The sequence below is a fragment of the Anomaloglossus baeobatrachus genome, chromosome 6 (assembly GCF_048569485.1).
Source record: "Anomaloglossus baeobatrachus isolate aAnoBae1 chromosome 6, aAnoBae1.hap1, whole genome shotgun sequence".
Lineage (NCBI taxonomy): Eukaryota > Metazoa > Chordata > Amphibia > Anura > Aromobatidae > Anomaloglossus > Anomaloglossus baeobatrachus.
In genome coordinates, this window is record NC_134358.1 from 341,366,300 (window position 1) to 341,388,507 (window position 22,208).

At 43.3% G+C, this 22,208-nt stretch overlaps 1 protein-coding gene across 1 annotated transcript; it reads left to right on the plus strand.

Annotated features, from left to right (window-relative positions):
- Positions 1-3,172: 3,172 nt before the first annotated feature.
- LOC142243918 (uncharacterized) lies at positions 3,173-5,471 on the plus strand. Its single transcript, XM_075316114.1, has 4 exons — positions 3,173-3,265; positions 3,365-3,459; positions 3,540-3,686; positions 4,566-5,471. The coding sequence occupies exons 1-4, from the start codon at positions 3,173-3,175 to the stop codon at positions 4,801-4,803; spliced, it is 573 nt and encodes a 190-aa protein (XP_075172229.1). The 3' UTR covers positions 4,804-5,471.
- Positions 5,472-22,208: the final 16,737 nt, after the last annotated feature.

The following is a 22,208-nucleotide window of genomic DNA, read 5'->3' on the forward strand; positions in this document are numbered from 1 at the left end:
CTTAATTTAATGTTATATCTGTTATTTCTCAGACACGTCATGACATCCTGCAGTTCAGGACCGGTGCCCCTCCAGATGATGAAAATATCATCCATATAGCGATAACAGCACTGCACATGGGCAGCAGCGGGCATGTCGTCCTCGAAAACCTCTCTCTCCTAAACCCGAAAAAGAGGTTTGGATATGATCGCGCGTGCACCACGCCCATTGCAGTACCCCACTGGTGGAGGAAGAACCGGTCCTTAAATAAAAAGAAATTGTGAGTTAATACAAACTGCGGCAACTCCAGGATCAGCTCCTGAAATGATTTATCCCAATTGCTGATAGACAAAATTTTGTGGCCTCAAGACGATCAGAGTGCCAAATACAAGTATATAAGGCCTCAACATCAGCGGTCACCAACAGGGCGCCATCATCTATAGGAAGTCCATCAAGTCTCCTCAGGACATCACAAGTGTCCCTGACATAGGAGGGTAGAATCTCCACTAAAGGATAGAGAGAATATTCAATAAATTTGCAAATGGGATCACTTAGCCCTCCAATGCCAGAGAAAATAGGACGTCCTAGGTGACACTCTGGATTTTTATGAATTTTTGGTAATAAATAAAATGTAGGTATAACTGGATGTTGAGTAAAAAGACCATCAAGGACTTTTTTTGCTGATGACACCCTGCGTAGCCGCTTCTTCGAGGATGTTAAACAATTCTGTTGAGAATTTTGCAAGGGGATTGTATGATAAAAAGATGTAATGCCTGCGTTACACGCTTCAATAAATCTTTCAATCTGTCGTCGGGGTCAAGTTGTAAGTGACGCATATCCTGCATCGTTCGTGACGTATTTGCGTGTGACACCTACGTGCAATCAAGATTGAACGAAAATACGGTGATCGCATACACGTCGTTTATTCCTCATACATTGGACGTTTTGTTGTATGAACCTAGTCAATTGAAACGTGTGACATCCCTCATACGATTTTGGTGTCTGAGGCTATGTGCGCAGGTGTGCGCTCTGCACTGCAGCTTAAAAAAGGTCCGCTTCAGAGCGCAGCTGTAAAGCTGCGTTCTGAAGCGCCTCACAATGTCTGTCATTCACTAATCTCTGTCAGTCGGTCACTATCTCTGTCCCTCTCTCTCTGTCCATGTCGGTCTATCCCTCTGCCCCCCTCTCTCATATACTCACCGATCCCCGGCGCGGCGCCGCACGGCATTCCCACTGCTCCGGCGGCTTTTACTATTTTGAAAAAGCTGGCCGCTCATTAAACAATCTCGTATTCCCTGATTACCCCGCCCACCGGCGCCTATGATTGGTTGCAGTCAGACACGCCCCCCACACTGAGTGACAGCTGTCTCACTGCACCCAATCACAGCAGCCGGTGGGCGTGTCTATACTGTGCAGTGAAATAAATAATTAAATAATTAAAAAAAACGGCGTGCGGTCCCCCCAATTTAAAAACCAGCCAGATAAAGCCATACGGCTGAAGGCTGGTATTCTCAGGATGGGGAGCCCCACGTTATGGGGAGTCCCCCAGCCTAACAATATCAGTCAGCAGCCGCCCAGAATTGCCGCATACATTAAATGCGACAGTTCTGGGACTGTACCCGGCTCTTCCCGATTTGCCCTGGTGCGTTGGCAAATCGGGGTAATAAGGAGTTATTGGCAGCCCATAGCTGCCACTAAATCCTAGATTAATCATGTCAGGCGTCTCCCCGAGATACCTTCCATGATTAATCTGTAAGTGACAGTAAATGAACACACACACCTGAAAAAATCCTTTATTAGAAATAAAAAACACAAATACATTCCCTGGTCACCAATTTAATAAGCCCCAAAAAGCCCTCCATGTCCGGTGTAATCCAGGATGCTCCAGCGTCGCTTCCAGCTCTGCTGCGTTGAGGTGACTGGAGCTGCAGCAGACACAGCCGCTCTTGTCACCTCCACGCAGCAACTGAAGACAGCTGCGCGATCAGCTGAGCTGTCACTGAGGTTACCCGTGGCCACCGCTGTATCCAGTGACAGAGGGGAACCTCAGTGACAGCTCAGCTGATCGCGCTATTGCCTTCATTAGCTGAACAGCAAAGAAAAATGGAGTTTCCAAGTCAATAAAAATTGTAAATTTTATTTTATCACATAATAAATTGAATAAATTGATTACAAAAGATCATATACAAAAATACATTACAGAAAAAAAGTGAGGCAAAAAAAGGGGAGAAAAATACCCCCAGGCAAGGTGATATGGCTACAATTACATTTTCCAAGAAGGAGGGTTCTATTATATTTTGGTGGGCACATTAACCTCCTGTGGAGACAACTGTGAATTTAAATTGGTAAGCAAATAACTGCAGTTTACTAATGTCCATTGTGACTAATCCACTGCTGATAGGAATGCAGTCGTAATTGGATTGTACCCTTCTTGGAAAAGGTTAATATTTAACCCCCACATGTAATTGTAGCCATATCACCTTGCCTGGGGGTATTTTCCTCCCCTTTTTTTGCCTCACTTTTTTTCTGTAATGTATTTTTGTATATGATCTTTTGTAATCAATTTATTCAATTTATTATGTGATAAAATAAAATTTACAATTTTTATTGACTTGGAAACTCCATTTTTCTTTGCTGTTCATGTAGTCCTTTTGGAGTAGTCTATAATGTCTTTTGACATCCTTTAGTAGGAACTATGGAAATGTTTGTATTGCCTTCATTAGCTGCGTGGAGGTGACAGGAGCGGCGGTGTCTGCTGCAGCTCCGGTCACCTCCATGCAGCAGAGCTGGAAGTGACGCTGGAGCATCCTGGATTACGCTGGACATGGAGGGCTTTTTTGGGCTTATTAAATTGGTGCCCAGGGAATGTATTTGTGTTTTTTATTTCTAAGGCTATGTGTCCACGGTAGAATGTACCTGCGGATTTTTCTGCATCAAAATCCGCAGCTTTCCCCCGGAATCCACACCTTAGCATAGATGCGGATTTGACGCGGATTTGACGCGGATTTCGTTGCGGATTTTGATGCGGATTTTGATGCGGATTTTGTCCATTGTACTCTATTGTGTTTCTGAATAAAGCTTAGTCTGTTTTGAAGGAAAAAAAAAGGCTCTTTATGTCATTTCCTGTCCCAACCCTCCTTTCTTCTCCATTATCCATTTTGTTAGCAGTCTCACAAAGTGTGCTTATTTCAAAATGTCCAGTGAAAGACAACAACCATGGCTGAACAATGTAAACAGGAATCTGCTGATATTGACAGCACTACGTATCCTACGTCGACGAAGAAGGGTATGTACCATGTATACTACTTTTTTATGTATCCTACATTTTTACATATGTAATGTGCTTGTTATCCATGGCACTAAAAGAGTTTATATTTCATGCTAGGCACAAATTCGTACTAAGAAAATGTGGGTGCATCCCCTTATCCTTGAAAGGACTTCTAAAGGGCATTTTGCTGTATTATATCAAGACTTGCGAAGGTTTGTATTTTTTAAACTTTATATCTGTTTTTTTCATTCCAAAAATAAAATGTTATTTATTTTTTTTAATTTTTTATTAGATATGAAGACAAATTCAAACAATTTTGCCAGCTTTCAATACAAAGTTTTGATAACCTCCTTGCCATTGTGGGCGACGATTTGAGGAAGCAGGATACCATCATGTGTAAATCGATTGCTGCTGAACAACGGCTGCTCATCACCTTGCGGTACTTAGAGGAAAATAAAATTAGACACTGTGGCACGACACCAACACACTGTATGCGGTCCCGTATATATTTTAAAATGTGATATATACAAAGATATATACTGAAATACACGATTTTAAACACACTCAATGTGTACTTTCAAATTGATGTGTTTAAATCTATTGTCTATACATTTAAAAAAAAACAAATACACATATATATACATATTTATATATATATATGTTAAAATTTGTGTATAAAATGTATGTTACATGATGTGTGTAAATATATATATATGTATGTAAATATATATATATATATATATGTAGATATTAAAACATACATCAGGTTATATATTGTTATTTTCCCATTCTTCTTGGTGATACTGTGGTTATTACATGTAACGCAGGGCACCAACTCCTGTGGAATTGAAAGGCTTGAAGGACTATTTATTCAGGTTCTTAAAATGTACCTGTTTAACTTTAATTTGTACTAAAAAAAAAAACCTCTGCCCGACATTCTACGAAACAGCAACATCCTTAAGATCTTAAAAAATGTGGTGTTTACTAACGGCTATAACTGCTGCCCATTTTAATTTGACGTTGAATGTCCTGTCAGGGCCACTTTTTCCTTGCCTTGTAAGCCATGATATGGCCTCCTTTGAATGTCAGCTGTTCAACAAGCCTTTGTATGTGTAAAAAAAAAAGTAGCCCATATACACATTTCGCTTGTCTGTTCTTCAGTTTGATCACTTTCAACAGGTACATGTTTAGAAACATAAAGTTTGTGGGCTATAAAAGCTCAAAGTGAATTGATGATGTTAAATCAACTTGAACAGTTTGGTTCTGTTTTGATTTTAATTTTACCTTTTTTTTTTTCCCTCCCTCTTTTGTTTTGCAGATTTTTGGCCACAGGAGAGAGCTACACATCACTGCACCTCCAATTCAGGGTTGGTAAAACAACCATTTCCAGAATTGTGAGGTGCACATGTGGCGTTATCTGGCAGAAATTGCAGCCCATCGTGATGCCTTCGCCTACCGAGGAGACTTGGCTGCAGGTCGCAGCAGGCTTTCACGATGTAGCCAATTTCCCAAACTGTATAGGTGCCGTTGATGGCAAACATGTTAGGGTTCAATAGCCACCGCGATCAGGATCTGTTTTCTTTAATTATAAGAAATATTTTTCCGTGATCCTCATGGCGGTGGCTGATGCCCATTACCAATTTGTTGCCATTGATGTAGGTGCTTATGGCAGTACTGGGGATTCTCGGGTGTTGCGATCTTCTCAGATTGGGCTGCAAATTCTTCAAGAAGGCGCTACGCTCCCAGCCCCACGACCTTTGCCGGGCTCCACAGATCCAGTTCCCTTTGTGATGGTATCAGATGAGGCATTTCCTTTGCTACCCAACCTGCTGCGCCCATACCCACGAAGAGGACTGAATACCCGGCGGAGGATTTTTAATTATAGGCTGAGCCGTGCACGAAGATATGTGGAGTGCACCTTTGGGATAATGACAAGTCAGTGGAGGATCTTTCACACAGCCATCCAGTTGGATGTCCGAACAGTGGACACGGTGATTAAGGCCTGCTGTGTACTCCACAATTACGTGCGTAAGTACAGCAATGAATTAGTGGAGGATACACAGCAGGCCTTACTCAATCCAGTGGTGAATGTGTCTTCTGGTCGGCCAAACAGCTTGGGTGTCTGGGTGAGAGAGACCTTCACTGATTATTTCATGAGTCCTGAAGGTGCCGTGCACTGGCAATACTCCTGTGTTGGTGATGTGCAGCCGGCCCAGCAGAACTTGGCGTGATACAATAACCATGTTGATAAAGATGGAAGTTGACTAAGAAATTATTGTTTGCAATTTTTTGTACATCATTTCTTGAAGTTTGTCAAGAATTTGAAAATAAAATTTTCTGTTATGGCATGCTGTTGTCTGTGTTAATATTTGTCCGAAATGTATTGATAATGCTGTCAAACTTGGTGTAAACTGCTGCCTCAGTACATTTTTTTGTGTTACATTTTCATTGACAATTTGAAATGTAATACAAGAGTTGTTGGCAAACACTATCCATGAACAATTTTCGATGTTTGCAGCTATATCCTAAATTTTTATAACAATAGAGGTGATTTTGTGTTTCTTTGAGTATGGACCATGTAATGTTAAAGCACCAATAAAACCAAATGTTAACAATTTTTTATTTTAGAACTGTGCAAACAAAATAATTAAGTGCAAAAGTAGCAATGAAAACATTTACATTTTATATAAAGAATTACACAAAATAATACTTTTTTCGGTACAGTGTCGGAAAAGACAGTTAACAAATATCCTTTTTTTTAGAATTTTGTATTCGAAAAAAACAGACACCCAAACACATAACAGTAGGATAAGGTGAGCCCTCAGTAGAGGTATAGTGTAATGGCAACGTATTACAGATGAAATAATACGTTGCCCTTACCCTATACATCTGTATCCGGGGGCAACTGATCCTAGTGTTATGGGTTTGGTGTTTTTTTTGGCTATTTTAATTAGAGTTTAGCTAATTTGAGAACCGGCTATTACTTTAGAAATAAAATGATCAAAGGTGAAATAAATCTTGGCTGTAACTATAGCCACACATTGGCTCAGAACCCCTAGCCATGCTTTGACCCGATCGATCTGGGATCTGGGTTTGAGTACCAGAACCCCCCTCAACCACAGATGAATGATATCCCATTCTCTGTTGAGAGTAGGCTGTTGGGTGTGTTTGGTAATAATTTTGCATAGGTTCAGGCCGGGACGGTGCACGTTGCACTAGGGTTGCAGGGGCAGCCTCTGCATCCCAAACTGTTGTAAGGCCATTATCTATCCTTGCCAAGGATGGATGTGGGGAGTCACGTTCAAAATGCTCAAACAGTGAGCACATTGCTCCCATCAATGAGTTTTTTTTTTGGGATTCATAGCGTCCATCCTTCCTGCAAAACTTGACAAAAATTTTACTGTGTCACTTTCATATGCACTTTTTTTAATAAGGTTGACAGTTTCAAGCGCCAGCTCATCCGAAACATCATCTTCTGTGACACCAGATTTTGCAAGCGGTCTTCTCTTATTTTTTTTTTTACGTCCAAGTACCAAGCCAGTCGATGGCCCCGGTTCATCCGACCTGGTGGACAATTGCCCCTCCTCCATGGCAGAGTTCGCAGAAGTTGTTGGCATGTTTTCTGCTGACTTGGAGGCCCTGGAACAACTGTTTGAGGCAGTGGCAGCTGCTTCAGGGTCCCTGTGTGCCACTGGCTCTGTGTCACTGCCTGGCCCCTCTCGATCTTCAGCCATGCAGTCAGCTTGGTGAAGTGGGTTAACATTTCCCTCGGTGCTGTAAGTGAATAAAATATTTTTAATAAATAGAATAAAAAACAAATTTAAAAACATATATAACTTTTTAAAAAACAGATTACCTCCTTAATCTGCGACTGGTGGACAGGAAATGTAATTCATCGTAATATGGACACTTTTTAGCTGGTGACATACCACTCTTTGAACTTTTCTGTAGGAATTTGTGGTAACGGTCTCTGACTGTTCGCCAGCATTTGCGAACATCTTCTTCTAAAATTTAAACCAAAAAAATGATGAGCCAATGACTCCATAGGCCATGTCAACCAATTTTTGGCTAAAAACTATTCCACATCAGTGTTTGTAATAAACAACTATTATTTGCTTTTTTTAAGATTTTAACAAAATTTACGTTTTGTCTGCCTTTTCTCCTATTTTTCTAACCCACAAGATCCTTTATTAACAATGATTTAGTGGGTGAACATGCACGGATTTACAACAATCATGTTTTAATTACACTAAAATTGCTTCTGGTTTGGAACATGTTCGGAGTATCCAAACTTACCAATTTTCCGCTGGACTGAGGCCGGGGCACTATCAAAAAGTGGATACAGTACATTCACTATTCGCATCCAGCACCTATGCCGATATTGCCGATCACTATATGCGGGGTCAATCGGGTCCCATATAGCGGGCATACCCTCAACCTGTAATGTGAAACATATGTTTATAGTTCATGATTTTGCAAAGTAGATAAATTCCAATAATGCCCACAATAGGAACAGACATCATCCAAAATATACAGTTTATACTGGCTAAGGTACTATAGTATCCACTGCATCCCCACGATCAATAACTTTTTTGGCAGACCATTGTATATTGGCACGTTTTGCACATTTCTTTAGATGGAAACTGATTTCCCCACACAGATTAATATTTATTTAGTATTATCGATTTTTTTTGTTTGTTCAAGATTTTAAACAAGGGTGGCACGTTATGTGCCCTATGATACTGGGCTAATAAAGGGGCAGAAATGTTTAAAGGGAACCTGTCGCCACTTTTTTTTGGAAAAAGCTGCGGCCAACACCACTGTGCTCTTATATACAGCATTTTAACTGACTGTATATAATAACCCAGTGGTGGTGGCCGCATCTTACAGCCAAAAAATGTGTTGCCATGTTCCCTTTCACTGGTATTTTTAAAAAAAAAAAAAAATGTGCTCCGCTGTATTTTCACTGTCCAGCCCGATGCAAGCAAGCAACTGAGGGCTGTGCTTCTCAGCGGGATAAGGCTGAAGCATTCTCTGCCCCTCCCGCTGAGAAAAACAGTCCTCAGCTGCCCCTGAAAATGGCGACTCCGTTGTGAAGCGTCATTCACAGGTGCTGTACCGAGGCTCATCCAGCTGCCCTGATGCATTGGCTGGCTGGGTAATATAACGGGGTTAATGCCAGTTTTCTGCAAACTGGCACTAAGCCCGAGGTTCATAATGTCATGCCTGTGTAGACACGGCCATTATGAACCTCCGTTAGGTAATAAAGAAAAGAAAAAACACTTTTTTAAAAATTTTATTTGAAAGAAAAACACACACACATCCCTGATTGCCATCTTTATTACTCCCAAAGCCTCAGAGGTTAATCCAGGACAATTGTAATCACTGGTCTGCTCTCTGCCGGCTGCTGTGAGCGGCAGAACTCACTGGCCGGGTCAGCTCAGTTCATAGCTGAGCCCGGGTCACAGCGTCAGCCGGTCACAGCAGCCGTCAGTGTATTAAATGCTGCACAGCTCTCTTCCGGCAGCTGGGAACGTCTGACGTCAGAGCCCTGGTCAGCTGACTTAATTCGCGAGCGCGGGCGGGTCAGCTGACTGCACACCGATCAGCTGATGTGCCGGGCTCCGATGTGCACTCATGTGACCCGGGCACGGACGTCAGCCGGTACCAGCAGCCGGAAGAGAGCTTTGCAGCATCTCAAACACTGACGGCTGCTGGGACCGGCTGACGTCCGTGCCTGGGTCACATGAGTGCACATTGTCAGCTGACCCGCCTACGCTCGCGAATTAAGTCAGCTGACCCGCCTGCGCTCGCGAATTAAGTCAGCTGACCCGCCTGCGCTCGCGAATTAAGTCAGCTGACCAGGGCTCTGATATCAGACGTTCCCAGCTGCCGGAAAAGAGCTGTGCAGCATTTAATAATACACTGATGGCTGCTGTCACCGGCTGACGTCAGTGCCCGGGTCAGCCGGGTGCACATCGGAGCCCGGCTCGGAGTTGTCATGGATTATCGTCGGGGGATTCAGGGAGTAATAAAGATGGCAATCAGGGATGTGTGTGTGTTTTTCTTTCAAATAAAATTTTTAAAAAAGTGTTTTCTTTTCTTTAGTACCAAACGGAGGTTCATAATGGCTGGGTCTAGCCAGGCCTGACATTATGAACCTCGGGCTTAGTGCCAGTTTGCAGAAAACTGGCATTAATCCCGTTAGTTATATTACCCAGCCAGCCAATGCATCAGGGCAGGTAGATGAGCCTCGGTACAGCACCTGTGAATGGCGCTTCACAACGGAGCCGCCGTTTTCAGGGGCAGCTGAGGACTGTTTTTCTCAGCGGGAGGGGCAGAGAGTGCTTCAGCCTTATCCTGCTGAGAAGCACAGCCCTCAGTTGCTTGCTTGCATCGGGCTGGACAGTGAAAATACAGCGGAGCACATTTTTTTTTTTTTTAAAAAGAAGTGTGAAAAAAGACCTGGGATCCTGTTTTGCCAGCTAAAAGCAAGCAGCCTGTAACTAGCTGCTTTTAGCTGGCAATCCAGAGTCCGGACACAACACGAAATAAAACACACAAACACACTAGTAGGGAAATAAAAACAAGTTTTATTTAACCCTATACAGACATACTTACCAACTGGATGAGCTTCTCAACATCTAGCCGCATACGCTCGTACCAAGACATTATAAGCACAGCCACGACTACACTGCCACTACACTACACTACAAAATGGTGAAACTTCCTCTTCCTGAAATATCCTACATCACTTCCTGCGGATTTGTTTGCGAAATCCGCACCAAATCCACAGGAAAAAGAGCCTGTGGGAACAGACCTGCGGATTTCTTGCGGATTTTACACCTTGCATTGACTTGCATGGGAAAAATCCGCAACAAAATCCGCAACAATAATTGACATGCTGCAGATTTTTCCGCATCAAAATCCACGGCAAATCCGCCGCGGAAAAATCCGCAGCATGGACACAGCATTTCCAAAATGCCATTGAAATGGCTTGGAAGTGCCGCTGCTGCAGATTTTCGGGAAATCCGCGGTAATCCACGGCAAATCCGCGGCAAAATCCGCGCAAAATCCGCAGCGTGGGCACATAGCATTTTTACTGTCACTTACAGATTAATCATGGAAGGTATCTCGGGGAGACGCCTGACATGATTAATCTAGGATTCAGTGGCAGCTATGGGCTGCCAATAACTCCTTATTACCCCGATTTGCCAACGCACCAGGGCAAATCGGGAAGAGCCGGGTACAGTCCCAGAACTGTCGCATCTAATGTATTTGGCAATTCTGGGCGGCTGCTGACTGATATTGTTAGGCTGGGGGGCTCCCCATAATGTGGAGCTCCCCATCCTGAGAATACCAGCCTTCAGCCGTATGGCTTTATCTGGCTGGTTTTAAAATTGGGGGGGGACCGCACGCCGGTTTTCTTAATTATTTATTTATTTCACTGCACAGTATAGACACGCCCACCGGCTGCTGTGATTGGGTGCAGTGAGACAGCTGTCACTCAGCATGGGGGGCGTGTCTGACTGCAACCAATCATAGGCGCCGGTGGGTGGGGTAAGCAGGGAAGACGAGATTGTTTAATGAGCGGCTGGCTTTTTCAAAATAGTAAAAGCCGCCGGAGCAGTGTGAATGCCGTGCAGCACCGCGCCGGAGATCGGGGATCGGTGAGTATATGAGAGAGGGCTGCTCAATTCAGTTACTCAGGAGTTTAGCGGTCACCGGTGAGTCCTTCACGGGTGACCGCTAATCAAGACGCGACACAGACAGAGCCACAGCATGGCAATGAAGTCGGGTGAAGTTAACCCGACTTCATTCTGATCGTGCGGCTCTGTCTGTGTCTGCTGTCATCTGCCATTCAGCTCTGCTACATGGCTGTCTGTGTCTGCTGTTAGCGGCCATGTAGCAGAGCTGAATGGCAGATGACATAGTAAAAACGCATCCCTACACATTACACACGCTTGGCAAGTCAATAAATAAAAAAAAAAAAAAAGGGTGACCAATGCAAACGTCACAGAACACATGATCTAAAGGATCGCACACAAAATTGATCAATTTAACATAGACTACTAACGCACGTGTGACAGCAAATGAACGACCTACATGCAATCTCATTAGATCACATATGCGATCTGGGCGTGTCACATCGCATACGAGATCGCACACCTAATTGTAAGGTGTAAAGCTGGCTTAAGACTCGCGGTCCCTCAATTGCTTGAACGCCTCCTGCTCGTACATGGCCACGGGCCAGACCACCACATTTCCCCCTTTATCTGCTGGTTTAAACACTACTCCCTCCAGGGTCCCTAATTCATCCAAAGCTTTCCTCTGCAAGGGGGTGAATTGTGTTTCACCCAATGTTTGTCCAGGGATATTAAGCCCTGGTGATGAGTTTATTAAAGATCTCTACCTGAGGACAGAGTGGAAAGGGTGGAAAAGTAGTGGACCCGGAATAAGCTGATTTTGGAAATCTACCTGTTAGTGTGCCCACAGATTCCGCCTCCAACTCCTCCAGACATCTGAGGGCCTCCATTTGCAACTTTGTGAAACAATGCATATCCAAGTCTCTCTTATTATGTAATTTGTGCAATATCCGTTTTCAGTAGACGAGATTGGGGTCTTTGAAAACTGTGAAAAAATCAGGGTTATTATCAGGAGGAAACATTAGGCCCATCTTAATGACCTCCATCTGTCCTTCCGATAGAATGTGCTCAGACAGATTCATTACCTCTAAATTATTATTTTTGCTCCTCTCATTTGACTGGCTAGGTGTGATCTTCCTTTTTTCTCAATGGGTCCCTTTAGGGGTTTTGAAATTTTTAGCCTGTCTAGTCACACCTAGTCTTTCAGAAATCCTCACATCAAAACTCCTTCCAGCCGGAAGTTCCTATTCCGTGGATAATAACAAGGGCAAAGAGTTGGACCTAGAGTATGATGCATTTCTTTTATTAGGGTTCTTCTTCCATTTATAGACCTGATGATTTTTGCAATCAGCAGAGTCCCTTTTATAGTTTTTAGTTTTTGTTTATATTATTTTCTTTTCCCTTTTAGAGGATTCCTGCTCCAATTCAACATTAAGTGCGTATTTCCCTCCTGGGAAAGATGAGTCACCAATTGCCCTTGAATCCTCTCAATTTCGTCTATATCAGCTATAGATTTTACATTAGCTTTAATGAGGAGATTCATAAATCCCCTTGAACAATTTGTTGACAGGTCCTTCCATTCATTTTTAAAGGTATCATCAATAATATTAAATGTATTAAAAGAGTTGGATACACAAACCTCTTGGTATTAGGTTCTTGCTCAAACATTTCTCCATAAGTGTTTTAATCCACCATAGGTGTGTTTTTTGGTGTTATAAATATTTTAATTTACTGATTAATCCTCCAAAATTCAATTATTTAAAATCATATCAGAGTCCTCACGAAAAACTTGATCGATCTTAGTGAGCCACATCTTCTCACAGTCTATCTATCCCTGAAAACAAGCTGTGAACAGACACAGTACAACACTAATCAATACATGAGATTTAAGGATATAAGGATGGGTCATTTTAAATGCGTATATAGCAGGGCCAGTCCCTATTCAGGGACATAATTTAAAAAATAAGTATACAGTTTTTCATGCTCAGTCACAGTACCACCACTATAAATATAAACAAAATATGGAGTCATGTCAATAAATAGAAAAAAAAATGTATTTAAATTATACACAGACAGAACAATTCATATTAATTAGAATATATATGGAGGTTACATTATTAAAGATCATACAAAAGGTGTTACTAAAACGAACAAGAGAATGTGAGGACACAAAAAAAATACCCTGAAGAGGAACAGCACCCGAGCTTTAATAATAATAATAATAATAATAATAATAATAATAATAATAATAATAATGTATTAAGGGTTTAAAATCCCAGAGAAAATTCTTTTATGGTAGCAGAGTCATCACAAAATAAAGTGCATGAAATGTCTCAAAGGGCCAGTAGGTGGTGCTAAAATAGAAAACAAAACCTAACATAGCCCATTCAGAGCAGCCTAAATAAATAAATCCACCATTATCCCCAAGTATCTCAGAGATTGTGATGCCCACTTAAAATTAAAGGAAGATTTCAAACCCTCAACTTCCCGGGGAGCAAGGTTTATGTTCAATGCTTCTGACTTTGAAAAATTAATTTTAAAATTTGAAAGTTGGGAGTAGATTTGAAATTCCTTCATCAAATTTGGAAGGGAGGTCCTGGGTGAAGAAATAAAGAACAAATGGTCATTTGCATATGCAGCTACTTTATGTGTGGTTTGGCGAATCGTGATGCCCGCTACATGCCCATTGGCTCGTATGTGTCTGAGGAAGGGTTCCAGTGTGAGTATAAATATTAAAGGCGATAACGGGCATCCCTGGCGAGTGCCATTTGAAATAGAAAATGAATCTGAGAGTATGCCATTCACTCTGACCTTTGCTGAGGGATCTGAGTAAAGAGATAACATCCATCTCATCATTCCATCGCCCAACCCCAGACTTCTGAGCGTGGTTTCCATAAAAGTCCAATCTACTCTGTCAAACGCCTTTTCGGCATCAGTTGAGAGAAGTACGGACTGGATCCCCCTAGTTTGGCTTTGTGTATTAGATTGATGGCTTTAATGGTATTGCCTCGGGCCTCACGATCCGCAACAAACCCCGCCTGATCTGGATGGAAGAAGGAGAGAAGGGGAGCTATTCTTGTTGCAAGAATTTTGGCGAACAATTTAGTGTCTACATTTAATAGAGATATTGGGCGAAAACTGGCGCACTGTGTAGGGTCCTTTCCTGCCTTATGAATTACGGTAATGTGAGCTCTAAGGGAATCCCTATTCGGGGTAAAGTCATTCAGAGCTCTAGAATTAAATGCCGATACGAGATGTGGGGTGATCACTTCCCTGAATCTTTTGTAGTAAAGGAGTGGGAACCCGTCGGGGCCTGGTGCCTTGCCTGTCTTTGAAGAAGTTATAGCATCCCACAGCTCTTGATTAGAGATTGGAAGCTCTAGCGCTACTGTCTCAGCTTCAGTCAGGCGAGGCATCTTTGCATCTTTGATGTAGTCTGATATTTTTTGGTGCAGAGTTTTAGTTGACCTTGATGAGTTTTCTGTATTTAAGTTATATAGGGTCGCATAGAAACATTTAAAGGTCTCAGCTATCTCAGTCGAAGAGTGTAAAAAAGTATTTTGCTGGGAAGGAGAGGCAATCTTGGAAACAAACGTCGACTTCTGCTGTTGTCTAAGGGCCCTCGCTAGTGTCCTACTACATTTATTTCCATGTTCATAGAAATGTCGTCGGCACCGGGCCAGGATTCCCTTTGCTTTTGTGTTGAGCAATTTACGCAGTTCCTCTCGGACCTTAAAGAGCTCGACACCCACCTCTGCCAACGATGTGTGTTTGTGTCGTGTCTCCAAGTCTTTCATTTGCGATAGTAAATTAGAGATCGCCATCTCTCGCTCCCTCTGCAACCTCGCACCTTGTTGAATGAGCACCCCCCCTGATCACACAATTGTGACCTTCCCAAATTGAGGTTGGAGAAATTTCTCCAGGCTTATTGGTAGAAAAGTATTCCGCCAATGCATCATTTAATTTTTGCATCACTTCGGGATTATCTAGCAGGGAAGTATTCAGCTTCCATTGCCATTGGTGTGGGATGGGAGACTGTAGCGTAATTGTCATGGTACAGAGTGCGTGGTCTGAAAAGGAAATGACATCTATTTGGGTCTGTGTGATACGATCAAGGTCCCTATGATTTACAATGAGATAGTCAAGTCTGGAGTATGTTTTATGTACGGCTGAGTAAAAAGAATAGTCTTTGTCATTTGGGTGTAGTAGTCTCCATGTGTCTATCAATTGTATTCGTGAAGTATACCCTTAACCTTACGTAGAGCAGACAGTGAGTGTGTGGAAGTACTCGAAGAGGTATCCAGCGTTGGGTTCAAGGCTAAGTTAAAGTTACCTCCCATAATGAGTGTTCCCTCCGCAAATTCCCCCACGGTTTCCAAGAAGCCAGCCAATGCTGTAATTTGACCTACATTGGGTAAATATATCGACACAAGAGTATATATATGCGAGGCGATCTTACCCTTAACCAACAACAGACGACCTGAATCATCACTTCGAGACTCCATGAACTCCCATGGGACAGATCTGGATATGAGGATACCCGCTCCTTGAGACTTCGAGTCTGGAGAGAAGCTGTGATATACCTCTGGGAACCATCGGCTGGACAACTTGAATGGTTTATGTGCACACATGTGCGTTTCCTGTAAGAAAGCAATTTGGATATGAGACCTTCTCAGCATATTGGTCATAATGGATCTCTTGCCTGGGCTGTGTAATCCCTTAACATTAATGGTTCCGCATTTCAATTTGGTATTTGAGTTTTGCATGTTGAGAGGATGGGTCGTGGGGTTCCCCCCCTGGAATTGGGTGTGAGGAAAGGGTATCTATAGGAGAGGGTTAAAAAGATGTAAAGAACGAGGTTAATAGGATTAAAAGGAAGATGTAGGCAGAGAAAGCTGATGAAAAAGAGGTGTAGAATGAGGCAGCTGTAAGGTTGCAGAAGAAAGATTTGGCCTCACAGCAAGGGGTTGTTGGACAAAAAAGTTAGAGGCTAAAAAAAACAAAAAAAAACCTCTAACGTAAAATAAAACCAACAAATCTGGTCTCGATAAGAGATTTCGAGACCTGTTGCCCTTTTCCAACTAAGGGGCAACCCTTGGGGAACGTAGAAGACCAGGGGTCAGAGCATATCCGACCGAAGACATATATGAGAAAGATAAAATGCTTCATCTATCTTCTCCCCTCTCAAGCAGGAGGTTGAGAGGAGAGAGGTACAACAGCTTAAGTTACGGTGAACAGGATAGGAAAAAATAAATCACAAAAAAACCCCCAACATATAGGATCATTAATGCAAACGGCATATAGTATTCTTGCAGGATGGACCACCGAGACCCTGCAACTTGAATCTCAGCGGAGAGGTACATTCAGCTCTCACGTCTTGTGATGTCTGTGAAGGCATGTTCAATCTCTCGTCGAGAAGCAAGTTCCTCAATCCGGTCAGCCACATAATAATAATAATAATAATAATAATCTTTATTTCTATAGCGCCAACATATTCCGTAGCGCTTTACAATTCAGGAGGATCATATACAAACAAGTAACAGTTATAGAAATACAATATTTAGAGGGGAAAAAAATACAACCCTGCTCGTGAGAGCTTACAATCTACAATGAGATGGGGGGAGAGGCAAGGTTCAAGTGCTTATTTACAATGACAATCCAACCATCTCACGGAAATGGGGCTGGATAATGGTTTCCTGGACCAGTGGGCCCGAGCCTTGAGATGCCTTTGGGTATCTCCCATGGACGAGGGATCACGCAAAGCCCCCCGGGGTGATGGGGGTAACCGGTTGCTTCTTTTCTTTCGCTGGGGCAATGCAGCAGGTTTGTCCATCTGAAGCCAGTTGGGTACACTCAATGCAGGAGTGTCCAGGAATTGAAAAAGGCTTTCCAGTTCCTCCGGTCTCTTCAGTAAGAACTGGGTCCCATTATGACGGACAATAAGATGAAATGGGTGTCCCCAGCGATAGGAGGCCTCTTTTTCTTTTATTTTTTGTAGGAGAGGTTGAAGTTGTCGTCTCATGAACAAAGTCCGTGACGAGACATCTGGAAAGAGTTTGATTTCGTTCCCTTCAAAAGGGATTTTCCCAAGAGACCAGGCATGTCTCAGTATAGATTCTTTCTCTGTAAGGTAGTGCAACCTGCACAAGACATCTCGTGGGTTAAGATCATCTGGCGGGCCCTGTCGGTATATCCGATGTACTCTGTCGATGACGTATGCGGTGTCGCTCGGGTTTCCCAGTACCATATTAAAGATAGAGGTGACGTATTTGGATAAGGCCACTGCTGGGATGCTCTCAGGAATTCCTTTTAAGCGAATGTTATTACGCCTCCCTCTGTTTTCTTGGTCATCTAAAAGTATAGCGATGTTTTGCACCTGCAGTTTGGATCTGCAGAGTTCCTGTTCCAGTGCATTAACCCTTTCATCAAAGGAAGCCACTTTATTTTCTACTATGGCAGTGCGGGAGTTAAGTAAATCTATGTTCCCTTTAACTATGGCAAGTGCCCTTTCATGTGCAGCCTCCATCCTGCTCATAAGGGAGTCAAAGTCATTCTTAGTTGGCATAGCTGCTAGGCGTTCTAGTATGTGCATAACATCTGTCTGATTTATAGTGGGATTAAAGTCATTCTGAAACGGGGTGCCAAGCTGCCTCCATTGTTTGCTCATGGTTTGATTCTCAGATGTCACGTTCCCTGTTTCCCCCTCTCTCCTGGTCTCCATATTTCTTAAGGGTGTCTCCTGGAAGCTGATATCTTCCATCACAGCATTTTCTCCCACAGCTTGGTCTGTCTGAGGGGGATGGGAGTGGTCTGGGAGCTGAAAGTTATCTGATGGCCTCTGCTGCTCCCTAGGTGTTAACCCTCCGGTGTCCATACCTTCAGGCTCAGCATTTGTCTGTGATGTTGGTGTCGGGTGAGAGCTGGATTCCATCCCCTTGGCAGTTGCCTCCCTCTGAGCTGTTCTCCTCACTGCTGTGCTCACAGGGCTGTCTCCAGTGTCCCGGGTCTCCATTTCCTGCCTCTTGTGTGCAGTCATCGGCACCATTACTGAAGCATGCTTTGCAGGTGGGGAAGGCCTCCCACCTTGAAAAAGATGAGAGACTGCTGTTTTGTTGCTTTGGGAGGCAGGGAGAGTTTTCTTTGGCCCTGTGTTCTTCCTCCTGTTCATTTTTGTGCCGGCAAAAAGGGTGTAAAGCCACTGTGTGAGGTCTGGGTCAGAGGAGCTCCAGAGAGCAGTGTCCTTACACCACCATAGTCAAGCCACGCCCCCCAAGAAATGTCTCTTAAGCGTAAGGAGACGTGCACATTTATTCACGTCTCTAAGGGCGGCTTTGCACGTTGCGACATCGCAAGCCGATGCTGCAATGTTGCACGCGATAGTCCCCGCCCTCGTCGCAGGTACGATATCGTGTGATAGCTGGCGTAGCGAAAATTATCGCTACGCCAGCTTCACATGCACTCACCTGCCCTGCGACTGTCGCTCTGGCCGGCGACCCGCCTCCTTATTAAGGGGGCGGGTCGTGCGGCGTCACTGCGACGTCACACGGCAGGCGGCCAATGGGAGCGGAGGGGCAGAGATGAGCGGGATGTAAACATCCCGCCCACCTCCTTCCTTCCGCATATCCTATGGAAGCCGCGGTGACGCCGGGAGATGTTTCTCGCTCCTGCGGCTTCACACAGAGCGATGTGTGCTGCCGCAGGAACGAGGAACAACATCGGACCGTCGCATCAGCGTAATTATGGATTACGCCGACGCTGCACCGATGATACGATTACGACGATTTTGCGTTCGTTAATCGTATCATCTAGGCTTTACACACTACGATGTCGCATGCGATGCCGGATGTGCGTCACTTTCAATTTGACCCCACCGACATCGCACCTGCGATGTCGTAGTGTGCAAAGCCCGCCTAATAGTTTCAAAAAGATTAAACCCTTTAGCAGGGACAAAATTTAATCCTTTAGAGAGAATGTTCATCTGAGTATTTGAGAGAATAGTAGGGGTTAATATGCATACACTGGGCCATTGATGATTTAATATCTCTTCTTCGGACCTCTGGGTGAATTTTTTCTCCTGATGTATCCTAGAGGATCTTCTACCTCCTCATCTTCCAATCCGTTTTTTGATTGGCGGTTTTTTGGTATGGCTCCCTCATTAGCAGATGGAAAATTTGAGCCATAATCAGTGGAATCATGATCAGATGAAGAAAACGAAACATATCTAGCTCTATTGTCAAAATCAGGCCCATTTTGATTATGTTTCAAGATAGATTTATTTTTAAAGACATTCTGTGATCTTTGCCAAGTATACACTTTGTTATTACTGTAGTCCCATACATCACGTTTCAATTTTTTCTGTTTAATTTTTACAATATGATCCTCCAAAGAAGATAAATTGTCAGTCATTTTTTTGTTGAGAGAAATATATTCCTGTTTCTTTTTTATCAGCAATAGATGCAAAAACATCACCAATATCTTTTTTGAGATTATTCAATTTTTTTTCTCCATAAGTACAGATTAAATCCATAAATTGCAAAGAGCATTTGCTCAAAATATGGTTCAATTTCTCCTGGATTTCATCCAAAAAAACTGTTGTGGGAATTTTTTTAATGCAAAGTCCTCTAGGGATCATGTCTCTGTCTATATAATTTTTCAGAGTGTTATAATCCCACCATGTACTTAAAGGCCCCGTCACACTAAGCAACATCGCTAGCAACATCGCTGCTAACGAACAACTTTTGTGACGTTGCTAGCGATGTTGCTGTGTGTGACATCCAGCAACAACCTGGCCCCTGCTGTGAGGTCGTTGGTTGTTGCTGAATGTCCTGGGCCATTTTTTAGTTGTTGCTCTCCCGCTGTGAAGCACAGATCGCTGTGTGTGACAGCGAGACAGCAACAACTAAATGTGCAGGCAGCAGGAGCCGGCTTCTGCGGAGGCTGGTAACCAATGTAAACATCGGGTAACCAAGAAGCCCTGTCCTTGGTTACCCGATATTTACCTTTGATACCAGCCTCCCCCGCTCTCACTGCCTGTGCTGCCGGCTCCTGCTCTGTGCACATGTAGCTAGCTGCAGGACACATCAGGTTAATTAACCTGATGTGTGCTGTAAGTAGGAGAGCAGGGAGCCAGCGCTCAGTGTGCGCTGCTCCCTGCTCTGTGCACATTTAGCTGCAGCACACATCAGGTAATTAACCCCATGTGTGCTGTACTAGGAGAGCAAGGAGCTGGGGGCTGGTCACTGGTTGCTGGTGAGCTCACCAGCAACTCGTGTAGCCACGCTCCAGCGATCCCTGCCAGGTCAGGTTGCTGGTGGGATCGCTGGAGCGTCGCAGTGTGACAGCTCACCAGCAACCTCCTAGCAACTTACCAGCGATCCCTATCGTTGTTGGGATCGCTTGTAAGTTGCTTAGTGTGACGGTACCTTAACTCTTGTCCAGAGATTTTATCTAGCTGATTAAAGGTGCTTTGAAGATCTGAAGTACCCATTACAAAGTCACTGGGGTCCTTGAACATTTGTGCAATTCTTACATAGTGCTTGTCCATGATATACTGACGGTGTTCTCACAATAGGAATTTGAAATAATAAAAAATATTTCATATAAATGTACAGTACAGACCAAACGTTTGGACACACCTTCTCATTCAAAGAGTTTTCTATATTTTCAGGACTCTGAAAATTGTAGATTCACATTGAAAGCATCAAAACTATGAATTAAAACATGTGGAATGAAATACTTAAAGTGTGAAACAACAGAAAATATGTCTTATATTCTAGGTTCTTCAAAATAGCCACCTTTTGCTTTCATTACTACTTTGCACACTCTTGGCATTCTCTTGATGAGCTTCAAGGGGTAGTCACCGGAAGTGGCCTTCCAACAGTCTTGAAGGAGCTCCCAGAGATGCTTAGCACTTGTTGGCCCTTTTGCCTTCACTCTGTGGTCCAGCTCACCCCAAACCATCTTGATTGGGTTCAGGTCTGGTGACTGTGGAGACCAGGCCATCTGGCGTAGCACCCCATCACTCTCCTTTTTAGTCAAATAGCCCTTACACAGCCTGGAGGTGCGTTTGGGGTCATTGTCCTGTTGAAAAATAAATGATGGTCCAACTAAACGCAAACCGGATGGAATAGCACGCCGCTGCAAGATGCTGTTTTAGGCATATGGTTCTGTATGTCTTCAATTTTGAATAAATCCCCAATAGTGTCACCAGCAAACCACCCCCACACCATCACACCTCCTCCTCCATGCTTCATGGTGGGAACCAGGCATGTAGAGTCCATCCGTTCACCTTTTCTACAAAGACACGGTGGTTGAATCCAAAGATCTCAAATTTGGACTCATCAGACCAAAGCACAGATTTCCACTGGTCTAATGTCCATTCCTTGTGTTCTTTAGCCCAAACAAGTCTCTTCTGCTTGTTGCCTGTCCTTAGCAGTGGTTTCCTTCATAGCAGCTATTTTATCATGAAGGCCTGTTGCACAAAGTCTCCTCTTAACAGTTGTTCTAGAGAAGAGAAGGTGTGTCCAAACTTTTGGTCTGTATTGTATATATAGAGATGGTGACCAAATACTACAACAGTCAATGTGCAAATAATGGGTATTTACCCTTATTTCAGGATCTGCTTCTAGATCCACAAGCGGAGCTTCCCAAGCAGGCAATGGTACAACAACAAACGAAGTGGAGGAAAGCTTGCCACGCCCAAAGGAATAGGTCACCACATATCCATGGAGTGCAACGACATGAAGTCTGCCAGGTGGGCTATAACTTGAATAGGAGGAAAAAATATCAGCACATCCAACGTAAAAAAATTTCTTTCTTTATTGTCACATGGTATGAAAAAAGTGTTCATTTTCAGCAAATAAAAGCAATAATTCTTAAATATTTGCCTGTTGTCAATCAGGATGACATCCTGGGAAAGGTACTAAAAAATGGTTGCATATGTGTGGCAAGATGAGGTCGATCCTTGGGAAACATACTTTCCCCCAGCCTTTTTTCCACAGTAAACCGACAACAGCATTGGTTGCAAGTGAAAAGTTTTTATAGGTGTGGGGGATCCAGATGTAATGTATGTCCTTATGCCCAAAATAGAAAAACTGTGATTTCACTTCCTTCTGGTAAGACGCATATGATAAAATCTTGTATCAATTGTGATACAGATCATGCGATTTATTGTATTGAATGTGCAACATGTGAATTGCGCTATGTTGGATATACGTCTCATAAAAGAAAAAAACGTGTAGCTGAACACATTGCAAACATTAATAATGGCAATGCTTCATATTCAGGAGCTGCCAAACACTTTATAACTGCACATA

Bases quoted from the DNA above. Each gene is read 5' to 3' on its own strand.
- LOC142243918 (XM_075316114.1), top strand. From the start codon at position 3,173: ATGTCCAGTGAAAGACAACAACCATGGCTGAACAATGTAAACAGGAAT. The intron at 3,460-3,539 runs GTTTGTATTTTT...ATTTTTTATTAG, and splicing joins TTATATCAAGACTTGCGAAG to ATATGAAGACAAATTCAAAC. The intron at 3,687-4,565 runs GTACTTAGAGGA...TTTGTTTTGCAG, and splicing joins CGGCTGCTCATCACCTTGCG to ATTTTTGGCCACAGGAGAGA.